This window comes from Culicoides brevitarsis, chromosome 2, assembly GCF_036172545.1.
Source record: "Culicoides brevitarsis isolate CSIRO-B50_1 chromosome 2, AGI_CSIRO_Cbre_v1, whole genome shotgun sequence".
Lineage (NCBI taxonomy): Eukaryota > Metazoa > Arthropoda > Insecta > Diptera > Ceratopogonidae > Culicoides > Culicoides brevitarsis.
Window position 1 is genome coordinate 16,635,400 of NC_087086.1, and position 13,224 is coordinate 16,648,623.

Here is a 13,224-nt window from a genome sequence, read left to right on the forward strand (position 1 = left end):
GTTATTGTAACACGTGAGATATTCACGTCTTATCAATGCATCAATGAAACCCATTCATGAAAGCAACTGATTAAACGTTCTAGACAAACAATCATATCAGTTCGCTTTCATCAAGTTTTGAGACGGAAGATAAGCGGTATATAAAAGCTTAACCACTGCTTCAGTGTCACAGTATCAAATTTCCAGTTCATTGTGAAGGACAGTAAGGAAAAGCGAAAAAAAAATAAATCATGAAGGTTTTAACGATTGTCTTACTTGCAACGGTCTTGCTTGCGGTTTTTGTGTCAACAAGTGAAGCAAAGCCTCCTCGTCATCCGCCAAAGAGACATTCCTCGGAAGACTCTGATGATTCGGATGACTCGGATAGCAGTCCATCTAATAGTTCTGAGGAACGTCCTCGTCCTCCAAGACCCTGCCCTCCGCATTGTCGTCATCCTCATGGACCTCCAAAGCCTCATGGACCTCCAAATCCTCTTGGACATGGACCTCATAGACCTCACTGCCCTCCGCATTGCCGTCCTCAACCTCCTCATCCAACCCCGCCAACAAGACCTCCTCCACCACCAACGACAGCTGAGCCAGAACCTACAACGGAGCCCGAGCCTGAAGAGACAACAACTGAAGAGAACGTCAATACAACTGAATAAACGTTGTTTGATGCTTTCTTGACAATTTCTTGATGAACTGTCAAAAGTTACGAATCGAAAATAAAAATTCTATTTAAAATAATGGACCCGTAGATTTGGTTCTACCCGGTTCTACCAAAGAATCTTATTTGTTTTTATTTGTTGTGAAAAATTAACACTCAAAATTATGCAATTTACAGAAAATTAAATTTTATGCTCTTAAATTTATGCAATTAATTTTACGTAAAATTTCTTAAGTTTTCATAAATTTTCTTGTAATTTTTCCAATTTGATGAAAAATTTCAAAGAAAGCTTCAAAAGAATTGTAACAAAAATATATTTATTAGTGATTTTTTTAAAGTAAAATTTTTTTTAACACAAAATATTTTTTATGAATTTTCTAATTTACTGAAAAGAGCTTAAAAATCTTGATAAATTTTGAAATGCAATAACTCAACTTCTGCTTCAAAAATCTTCTTGAGGTTTTTTGTAATATGTTCCAATTGGTTCTTAGAAAGTTTTGGAGCATAAAAAATAAGAAAAACTATGGGAAAATTCATCAAAAATTAACAAAATGAAATGTAAAGTATATTGCATACCTCACGGAGGCACAAAATTAAATTTTCTTTAAAAACCATATTTATTGCATACTTTTGAGCGGTAAATTAAAAAGTTCGTTAAACAAAATTTACGGGTTCATTTTATTTTTATAAATTAAGATGAACTTGTTCCACTTAAAATGGGCCAAAAACCTTGATCTGACCTTGAAACTCTTCAATCAAAACATCAACTTCCAATTGACAACCCTTTAAGTTAAACGGTTATTTTTTGTCCGTTGAAGAAACTATTGTAAAAATCCATTTTCATAAGTAGATCAATATACGCGCCACACAGGTGTGCAGCACACAAGTGGGATAAATTCTGTCGAAAAAAAAATTAGTACATGGGAGAGACGAACATCAGATGACACACTTTTCCGTATATATGCTATATGTAAGAGTGTTCCATGTAAAAGATTCACGTATTGCCATAAAAATGCATCTACACGAGCAACGAGCATGTATGATTACGAATTTTCGTCTGATGTTATATAAGTGAACAAATCATATGGTTGATTTGTGTTTCTATACGAGCCTCACGGGGACTCGGATGCATTAACGACAAGAGAGAGAGAAAGTTTTAACGAGAGAGAAATGTCGTTTCTAATATTTATTTGGGACAACAATGTTTAAATTGTGTAATAATTTTTTCATGGATCTTTTTTATAAAAAATTTTAAAAATTGTCAAAAAAATAAACATTTTTGTGAAAACTGGATTTGCAATAAAAATTCGCGTTGATGTTAATTCATGATTTTTACAAAAAAAAAAAAAATCATGTTCAACTAAAAAAAACACGGATTACCGAATCTAGGCATTTATTTACCACCCACTTCAAAAACTATCAATATTGCTATCATATCAGTTCAAGTACCTAGCCAACATTATGTAAAACGTGAGCCATGCGTGTGACAAAAATCACAAACTCTCCCATTCTCTCTCTTTTATTTCGACGAAATACACTGTTAAAATTATTTGCCGTTAAAAAGGATCCAGTTTTCCTCATCCTCGTGTATGGCGTTCGGCACGTGTCTCTGTGGGGCACATACGTAACGAGAAACATGTAAAAAGAGCAATGCTTTGACTTGCATAATATTATGTTCAGTGGTTGTTTAGACGTTGTCGAGTAATGATCAAAAAGCAAAAAAAAAAAATTATAAACTATGAACTAATATCGTAAACTACAGTTAGAGTTATAGAATACATATATGTAGTATATTAAGTGATTGCTTGTGTACTTTACGAAAAAAAAAAAAAATAAAAAAAGTAATTAATACACATTTTTCGTAGAGATACTAATTATTATTATTATGTGATAGTGATTGGTTAACATAAAAAAATATAAAAAAAATACCTAAAAAATTAAATTGTTAAAAAAAATCCTTTTTACATACAAAAAAAAGTGAAAAATGTACGTAACACTTGATAATCGTGTTCGATTCGACCTTAACTCCATAACCAAAAAAAATTATAACAATAATTCCTCGAAAATATTTTCAAGTGTAAAAAATGATTATTGACCGTTTTTATCGATTTTTAGCTAGAAATTTCACCGTTTCATCGACAATTACTTAGTTGACTAGTAGTTGAAAAAGGGCTGCAAAAAGCTTCTTTATTTTATAGTTGTGTCCCCTGACTCGTTCGTTTTTTTTTTATTTTCGTTATTATTTATTTTTGTTGATGGAGTTTCAGTTACATAATTTTTATTTTTTTTAGGTAGAAAATTTTATCCATCAATAAATAATAATGAAAAAATATTTTTAAAACTGTTTCAACATTTTTTTTTAATTAACAAAAAAAAAATTTTTTTTTTTATTGACACACTTGAAAAAATTTTTCCGGGAAAATAAAGTGAATTTTATCAATGCAATAAATATTTTTTGGAAAAAATAATCGGAATGTCGTTCTGTGGCAATTTTACAAAATGTTTAAATTTTATTCGGAAAAAGTCATTGTAAATTAAGTGATTGCATGTAATTCATTTGACAATGGAGTTAACGAACTGTTAAATTTTTTAATGAATAATTTTTTTTATAAAAATCTTTGATCTTTTTTTTCGTAGAAAATTGTTAATTAAATAAATAAAAAAAGTGTGCATAAAAAAACAAAAAAAAAATAATTAAAAGGAATTTTGCAAAAAAAAAAGTGAATTGTTTCTAAGGCACAATGTATTGTCAAAAAATCCGGAATTGTTCAAAAAATGTCCAGCAAATGAACAACCACAAACCGCCAGCTTTCAGTCAATCGTCATCGTTTGCCAACAAAAATCATCATAAATCATGGAACACGATGTAAATTAATAAGTTTTTCGTTGTAACGCGCGTTCGTTGGTTGCTTGACCGAGACCTCGTCCGAGGAAATGCGGTTAAAATCAGCAAATAAGAAGATTATTTGTTAAACATAACAAAGCAAAGTCACAAAAAAAAAAATCAGGTGTTCGGATATTTTTTTTTTGTTTTTTCGTTCCATGATATATATTTTATTTTTCGATGTATTCGGTGTGTGTTTATATAAAAAAAAACTGTTTCGATGTGGTGCTGTATATTGAATAAAAAAAAAGTAAATAAAAAATACCAATGGCCTTAGTAACATCGTCATCATCACCACTTACAACTACTTTTTTTTTGTGGAAATAAATAAGAGGAAAAATATTTTACGTGCACACGACTCATAATTTATTCAACAGAAACTGGATTTGAATAAATATAATATTATATTATATAAATAGTGAACAAAAAAAAATATTAATTATGAACGAAACAGCAATTTAAACGCAAAATCAAGAAGATTGGAGGAACAAAACGACAAGGTGAATAAAATAATTATTTATTATTAATTTCTATTTTTGTAATTTTCGTCTCACGATCCTTATCAAATTCATGTGAAGTGTACAATTTCGGCAATAAAGCTACATAATAATGAATTTCAGACGTCAACGGTTTGAATAAAAAAAAAAGAAAATCACTTTATTTTTGCGTTACGTAAGGAAAAACATGTTGTCCAAGTCGTCATCGTTCCGCATGATTGGTCAGATGGCATTAGAAAAAAGGTACAAAAGCAACAATTATTCAACAAATATCCAACGGGTTACATTTTCCACTCATCAAATGACGACGAAACCGACTAAAATCAATTTCCCAGATATTGACATTTAATTGAAAAGTGCATCAATCATGCTTAAAATTGAAACATACGAGTCTCACGTCTGTTCATGTGTTAAAAATTCATGTGATTATGTCGATTATTATTATGATAAAATTTAGTGCCAGCATTTTCTCGTGTGTGTTTCGTGTCTCATGTGTCGTCGTCGTCGTCCTCATATACAGCAACAATTGGCAACTCGGTGTCTCTCACATTGTTTCAACTTAATTTTTTGTTGTGCAAAAATGTCAGAGGACTAATTTTGCGTCCTTTTGTTGTATTTTATTAATTTTCGGCCTTCGTAGAAAATATGTTTTTTTCGTAGTGTGAATCATGATGTTAAATAGCAATTATTTCTGGTAAAGTAACAACATCGACAACGGAACCTTTAAATTATTATTGTAGGTATTTTACATGTATTTACGGATGCATGTCAGGGATGAAAACGATTGAATTGCATGTGCGGAATAATTACGGTATATTGACGTTGGTGTGTCAGAAAATATGTCAGACAGACAACTGTCGACAGTAAATTTTCACAAATATATGTAATTTCTTCCCCTGGAATTTTATTGAATGGAACGTGACTTTCCAAAATAATAATACGTTTTATGATGTGTTGATATGTGGGTGTCAAAATTTAACCGTTTGACGTTTTTTTATTGTGTGTTTTTCAAGGTTTTTTTTTTTTTGTAAATGGGTTGAAATTCCTTGAAATTTTTTAATATTTTTAATAAAACGTAAATTTTTTTTAGAAATTCTTAAAATTTTTTTTTTAAATAATTATTTAGATTTTTTAAATAAAAAAATGTTCATCCAAATTTTTAAAAAATATTTAAAAATGAATTAAATTAAAATTTTCTGTAAAAACTGAAAAATTGCTGTTTTTGTGATAAAAAAATATTAGAAATGATCACATGTTTTATGCTCTAAAAAAATATTTGATAAAGTTATAATTAATAAATATAATAAATTTAAAATTTAATTTAAATTAAAAAAAAAATAAAAGTTAAAAAATTTGAAATAAAGACATGAAAAAATCTAAAAATTGAAAAAAACAAAAATTACAGATAATTTTACAAAACAAAAATAAATAAATAAAAACAAATTATTTTAAATTTAAATTTTAATCATTTTAATAAATTAAAATTATTTATTTTAATTAAAATTTTAATTTTTTAATTTTTATTAAATAAAAAATACAAAACTAAATAAAATTTAATTAATTTATTTATTAATTTGTTTAATATTTTTTTTTAAATTTTTATTGATTTTCAATTTTTATTTTATTAAAATTAAATTAATTTTTATTAATTAAAATTGTTAATTTGAAAAATTTGTGAAATTATCTTCAAATTTGTGAAAATTATTATTTTAAAAAATATTTTTTACAGTTTTTAATTGAAAAATTATAAAATGCTTCATTTCCTTAAATTTTATGTAATTTTTTATAAACCAAATCTTCACTTCAAATTCTAAAAAGTCAACTCAGCGCTAAAAATTACGTCACAAAAATCCACGAAAGTGCACTAAACAATCACTTTTCGCGCCATAACCCGCAAAAAAAAGTGAGTTAGGTCTCGATAACGGCTACAAATATACCCCAGAGTATACATAAAAAGGTTAAACTGCCACATTTTACGAAAAATCAAGCAGCTACTTTGCCAAAGTAACAGCAGAAGGGAAAAAAATGTAAATCTCGATGGATAACACTTCGTTTCCAACTGTGAATACAGTCACATGTAAAAAGATAAATAGTCATCTAATTTGTCTCTGTTCCTCTTTATATTACACAATATCAAGTTTCGCACAACCATTTTAGACCTTTAAATATTTCATGAGCTTTGTCCCTTTTTAAACGTTAATTTGACATGCTTCTCACGTACTCACAGTTTTTTTTTGTTGTTGTTGTTGCCTCTACTCCAGTTTAAAGTGTCATTGATCATATCAGTGCCTTTCCACAGCTCTTGGAAAATTGATTGAGGTATACGGGAGACATTTAAATTTCTACTAGATTTGTTAATTTCCCATTTAAAATATCGGAAAAGTGGCACGAATAAGTGCGCGAAAGAGAGAAAAAGAGGAAAACGAAGAAGAAGGATCATTTTTAAGTGTTGGGAAGGATGTGTATTGAAATTGGATGAAGAAGAAAACAAAAGCGCGGCGCCAGGGTAATTGAATTAAAAGAAGTTTAGTCGATTTTTTTCTCTCTTTCTCTGTCATTTGCCTGCAACGTTTTGTGTGTAGCAATGTTTATTTACTTAAAAGGATTAAAAAGCAATTATCTCGAAAAAGGAGAAGAGAGAAGACATAAGCCGCCCAAAGTTAATTAAAAATTATCAGAGTCTGCCAGAGAAAAAGAGACTCGGCGATAAATCAGCATCGTAATCCTCGGCAAAAATTTTGATTTTTGTCAAAAAGTGGATTAAAAAAAACGTGTGATGCCAATTAAAACGCCGAAAAGTTGCCCAAAAATATCGATTATCACATTATTATTTAACCCCGAAATGTATTAGATGTCACGCTAAAATTGAAGTGCGGCATGGCACGTACTCTGGCTGCATGTAAAAATGTTGTATCCGACGCAATAATTGATAATGATCACAAAAATGGTAGCCAATTTTGTTTAATTGAGCGATATTCTTTTCATGTATTTTTTTTTTGTATTTTCTCTCACGCGCCCGTACCTACGTGTATAATTTGTCATTTCAATCAAGGAAAATGTTAAATGTTTTCTGTGTCCTATCGCAACCATAAATATTTTTCGAACTTGTGTGTACTTGAACCTTGTGGTTGTTGTGGAATTAAACAATAAACGGTGACTGTTATTATTTCTAATTTTGTGTCAGACGTACGACGTGGAAAAAAATGTTGTTTGTTATGAAAAAAAAAAAATATAAAATAATAATGATGATGATGAAGAAACCAGGGCAATGTCATGTGTGAATATTTGACAAATTTAAGGTCAAATAGCAATTAAGTCGAGAGTGTTTGAATGCATTTCATTATCGAGCGGAATGCATTTGGGGAAACGTGGACATTTTTAAATAATTATTGTATCAATTATCATAAGAGCTTTTGGAATGTGAAAACAAAATCAAGGATTTTTATAAAAAAATACGTTTTTGGTAGTTTTTTTTGATGTCTCTTTAACTTTTTATCAAAAATCAGTTTAAATTTTAAAAAAATATATTTTTGTAAATTTTATTACCTAGAAATTTATTTTTATTTCATTTTATTATTTTTTTTTTATTTAAAAATTCATTTTTATTTTATTTATTTAATTTTTTTTCTTTTAAAATAAAAAAAAAATTAGGTATTTAATTATTTATTAAAATTTATTTTATTTTATTTTTTTTTTTTTAAAACTGAAAACATGAAAATCTTAGAAAAATTGTACAAAATACGATCAAGTTATTCAAAAATAATTTTAGGATGACTTTATGAGACATTTTCAATTAATTTTATAACCGCTTAATTCAATTTTATGGTTTCAAGGATACATTTGACAATTTATCAAGTCGATATTGGTGTTCAATAAATTAAAACTTTCTTATGAGACAAATGAGCAAATCATTCATAAAAAGTCTAATTCTAAAAAAAAATAATAAATTTATTACTTAGACAAAAAAATATTAAATTTAATTTAATTCTAACCTAAAATCTAAAAAAAAAATTAAAACTGAGAAAATTTAAAAAATTATTTTTAAATAATTTTTAATATTTAATTAAATTAAATTATTAATTATTTTAATTTATTTTTTAATAATTTTTAAAAAATAATAATAATTATTTTTTAAAATTATTTTTATTAAAGTTTTTTCTAAAAACAGTCAACAAACTATGTCACATTTAAACAGCAAAACACGCCAATGCATGTCCCGCATTAAATTATTTTAATGAATTTAACCAAAAAAATATTCAAACTGCATGTTTTTTCGGCGAACAACTAAAAAAAAAAATAAAATTTTTTGTGGTTGTTTTGGAAAAAAAAATTATACAAAACCAAACAAACACGAAACACATACCAAAGAGTGATTAACCTTCTTGTTGCATATTTTGTGGTATAATGAATTGGCATGCAACTATCAAAAAATATTATTTGAAAACCAATATCGATCGATGAATTTTATGTATTCTGACGAGGCGGCAGGAAAAATATTGTATAACATTTTTTTTTTATTTTTTGATAAATATCAACGATGGCATGTCGAAAGTTTGCCCAGTAGTCTCGTACATTGCGATGCGACATGTTTTTGTTCGGAAGAATTTTGTGGATTCTGCACTTCCTTACCGCCCGCCATACGGACAGAGCAAGAGGTAACCAAAAAATAAAAACGCAAACTAAATACGCATTCTTTTCACATTTTTGTCTGTTTTGGAACGAGAGCAAAAAAAAAAACGAAACTTATGAAAAAATAATGACTACACAAGCAGCTTCGTCAGAGCAAAAACTGAGCAAAACTTTTAAAACGAAATTTTTTACATTGTTTCATTGCTGCTGTAACCTTAGATGTGAACTAATAGCGGCATTTACAGTTGAGAACGACCAAAAAAATTTGTATGACAACCGAAACAGCTGCGAAATATCAGTTGGATTTAGCAACAAAAACCCTGCGTTGTGTTATATTTACTAAATATTTTGTGTTTTTGTCGTTTGTGTGCACGGTCTGGAAAAATCTGGCATTTTTTCTGGCAATTGTTTGTAAAAAAAAACGGAAACATGCAATTGTTTTAAAATTTACGAACAATTTTTTCATGAATGAACGGAAAAATTCAGAGGAAAAAATTAACAAAGAATCACAAAAAATTAGATCTATGGACGAAAATCGATTTTGAATTTTAATTGAAGTTCAATTAATTTTGTTTTGCATCATGTGTGTTTGTGTTTCACTTATCTGGCAACATATAGCACACACAAATCAAATCAATTATTTGCATGGTTAAATTTGGAGCATCAGTTGAATTCGTAATATTCCATTACTTACCTATGCGTGCATGCGTGCGTGATTGTTCTTTAATCAGAGTGAATGGCACACAGAGAAAATAATGAAAATGTATAAATTAAAAGGATTTCTGTTCAATTTATCAAAAGATAATTGATTGCGTATGACAATTTGATGTTTTAAAGTTGAATTTACTCGTCGATAGAGACGAAACTTTATGAATGGACAGTAATTTGTGATCACAAGAGAGTGCATTTATCATGGCTTCATGTGGATCTTTTGATGTTTTTAATTGCCTGAAATCCTATTTTTGCTGAATATTGTTGATTAAAATATTTGATATGTGATTTCTTTTGTTAAAATTGAAATTTTTTGATTTTAACAAATTTTTTAATGAACTCGATTTAAAAGTTGTATTAAAATTTAAATTCAATAAAACCTTAAAATTAAAAAATAATTTTAGTATTTAATTTAATAATTTTTTAATTAATTTAAATAAAAGTTTTAATTTTTTTACTCTAATTATAAATTATAAATTTAAAAAATATTCTAAAAATAATTTTAAAGAATTTTAAAGTGTTTTATTATTTTTAGTTTTCTTTTTTATTTAAGATTTTTTCTATCTGAATTTTAAATATTCTTTGTAACTTAATTCTAAAACATTTTTAAATTAAAATTTTGTCCTGACAACATTGTAAATTAAATTATATTGTTAAAAGGCTCCTCCTTGGCGTTACAGTAGATTATTTAGCCCGTAACAAATATTGTACAATAAAATAAAATATATTATTATTAATAACTAAGTTCTAATCGTAATTTTTAAAGGAAAGAATATTTAAAGTTTATTATTTTATCAAATTTACATTTCATTCAATAATATAATATTTTTTATTATTTTAAAATAAAATAAATAAAAATTATATTTTCAAATTAAAAAAAAAATCAATTTAAAAAAATATTTTTTTAAATATAAGGAAAATAATAAAAGATATTATAAAAATTAATTTAATTTTAATAAAAAAAAAGGTTTTAGCAAAAATTGAGAAAAATTAATACAAAATTATTATTTATGTATTTTATTATTACTTTTTTTTTTAAATCAACAAAATTCAAGCCATTTTTAATAAAAATTGTAGCTTTCGGCATTTAAATATATTAAAATATGAATATTAAATTCTACTGTTATTTTTTTGGTTTAACGAAAATTATATGAAAATCAATAAAAAATTATTAATTTTAAAATATTTTATTTTTAAAACCAAAAAATCATCTAGAACCGCCGCCTAACCTTCCTTCATGACCTCTAATTATTTTTTCAATGTGACATTCGACAAACCAAATGCAGCTGTCCCAAAAATTAAAATGACAATAAATTAAAAAAAAAAATAAAAACATTTCCCCCGAGCTGTGATCCTTTTGCGCCATGCACACACGTACGCGCTTGAAGAATTGAGAACTTTTGTGGTTAACATTCATGTATCCTCTTGTCAAATCAAATACACAAAAGTGCGATGACAATTGATTGTGCAAAAGAGATTGAGTTGCAATGCCTTTTCACGATAAAAATGAACGTGAGTGCTTTTTCATAAAAAATTCAAAAAAATAAGAAACCGAAAAAAATGAAAAAAATTGAGACAAACAGACAGACGACCAAAATTAACCACAAAAAGGTTTAAAATAAAAAAAAATGTGCGTGGAATGCGGTAACAAATGATAAAAACTATGGTATCGTCCTTGATAGACAAAAATACGATTTTGATATGGCTCGTCGTCATCGTTCGTACACGAAAGTTTCGATGGTTTTTACAGGTGATTTTTATATTATTTTTATGGCACGTCTCTTTTTTTTTCGTGCACTCGTCGTCGTCGGAATATTTTTTATTGTGTGTTTGTTTTCTTTCTTGGATTGAATTTTGTTTGTGCGGATTGCCGCTGTAGAGGGTTTATATTTCATTTTTATTACAACTTTAATGGCAAGGACATGAACAAATCGGAAGGCAATAATGGCAATGAATATGTTTTCGGATATATTTCAGATAAACCGCCGTTGTTGACGTTAATATTTCAATATTAGACAAAATTTGGGGATATTTTAAAATGACCTCCTTTCAAAATGTCTCTTCATAAAAAGAGAATTTTTGGGATAAACGATTTTATGAATGGAACTTGATCAATTTTTATTTTTAATATTTTATGAACTATTAGATAATGGAGCAATGTGTAGATCCCAAATGTGTCCATTATCATTAAATTCTAGTGCCACACCGATTTTCTCCGTTTGAGCGACGAAAAAATACGAAATTTCACCAAACACGGGTAACATTTATGATGACTCAGCCATTATGATGTCAATGTTCGTTTTGTACACACTTTCGGCACAAAACACACCAAACTTCAACACCGAAAGTATGATTAGTATATATGCTAATATTATAGGTTGTAATAATAATATTATGCCGTAAATGGCAAAAAGGCAGAAAGGAAAAATCAATATGGAGATCTAAAAGTTGTTCATGCATTAGCTATTACTACATTTTTTTTCTATCATATTTTTATTACTATTTTCCTCTGTTTCGCTCTCTATTCTCGACATTTACTCGTTGTTGTTGTTATTGTTCGCTATACAAAATAAAATAATCCCCAAACTGCATATTCTGTAACAATAATAGCACCAATCACGTTTTAATAGGTCAAACATATGATCATATGTGAATGTTTATATGCCATATATAATTACTGTACTAATGATTTTATTGATATAATGAAAAATTTAACGGCACTGTGATAAAATCAGCAGAGTTTTTGATTGCATTATCAGTAAATGTTTTATTTCATTACTTGTTCGATGAACTCAAAAGTGCTGATTATTATAAAATGATAAAATTTAATTTATTTGTGGGATGCTTTTGTGCAAAAAGAGAGATTTTTTGTGTGTGGCATGCAAAAAATGTTCTGTCCTTCACCTAGATTATGTTGAAGTTGATTTTTTTTTGCAAAAAAAAAAATAAATAATGATAAAAGGTCGATGTTCGGGAAAATATTTTTCCTGATATCGTGAGACATGATAAGTCTACATTAAGACTTTTTGTAACGCAGTTTCTGCCATTTTGATACAAAAAAAAAGTTTTCTATCGTAGAAAAGAGGAGTGACTATGAGGAGAATTTTTTCAAGCTTTGCTACAAAGAACTTAACTTGTTTCATGTTGAATGTTTTAACCTTTTAATATTTTTTTTCGCATTTCGAAGTGTTTTTATTGATTTTCATGTTTTTTAAATCAATTTTTGAATATTTTCAATTTAATAAAATTTTAATATTAATTTAATTATTTTTAAATATTATTTTATATCATAAACAATAATTATAAATTTATTTAATAAATTTTGTATAAATTAATATAAGAATGAGGGGAATTTTACCATTTTGAATCTTTTTGATTTTAATGAATTTTATTTTTATTTTATAAAAATAAAAAAAAAGTTTATTTGAAATTGAAAATTATCAAATTTAATTATTTTTATTATTATTGATTTTTTTATTATTTTTCTTAATTAAATAAAAAAATAATTTAAATTTTAAATTATTTTAAAATTAAAAAAAATAATAAATTAAATTAAATAAATAAAAAAATAATTTAAATTTTAAAATAAAAAACTATTAAATAATTATAAATTATAATAATTATTTAATTAAAACCTTGATTTAAAAAAAATTTATTAAAATTTATCAATTTCATAATAAAACAAATTAAATTTTGAAAAGATTAATTTAATTAAATAACAGAAATAAATTTAAAAATCATTCAATAATTAAATTAAATTAATTTAAATAAAATTCTTTTTTTTATTTAATGTCATAAATTATACAAAAATATTAAAATACGATTTATTTAAAAAAAAACATAAACAACAACTT

The 13,224-nt window shown here is 26.5% G+C and overlaps 1 protein-coding gene across 1 annotated transcript; it reads left to right on the forward strand.

Annotated features, from left to right (window-relative positions):
• The first annotated feature begins 230 nt into the window (after window positions 1-230).
• Window positions 231-647, forward strand: LOC134828602 (submaxillary gland androgen-regulated protein 3A-like). Its single transcript, XM_063841583.1, has one exon. It carries the CDS (start codon window positions 231-233, stop codon window positions 645-647), a length of 417 nt encoding a protein of 138 aa, XP_063697653.1.
• The last annotated feature ends 12,577 nt before the right edge of the window (window positions 648-13,224 follow it).

Coding starts and splice junctions, on each gene's coding strand:
- LOC134828602 (XM_063841583.1), top strand. CDS start 231: ATGAAGGTTTTAACGATTGTCTTACTTGCAACGGTCTTGCTTGCGGTT.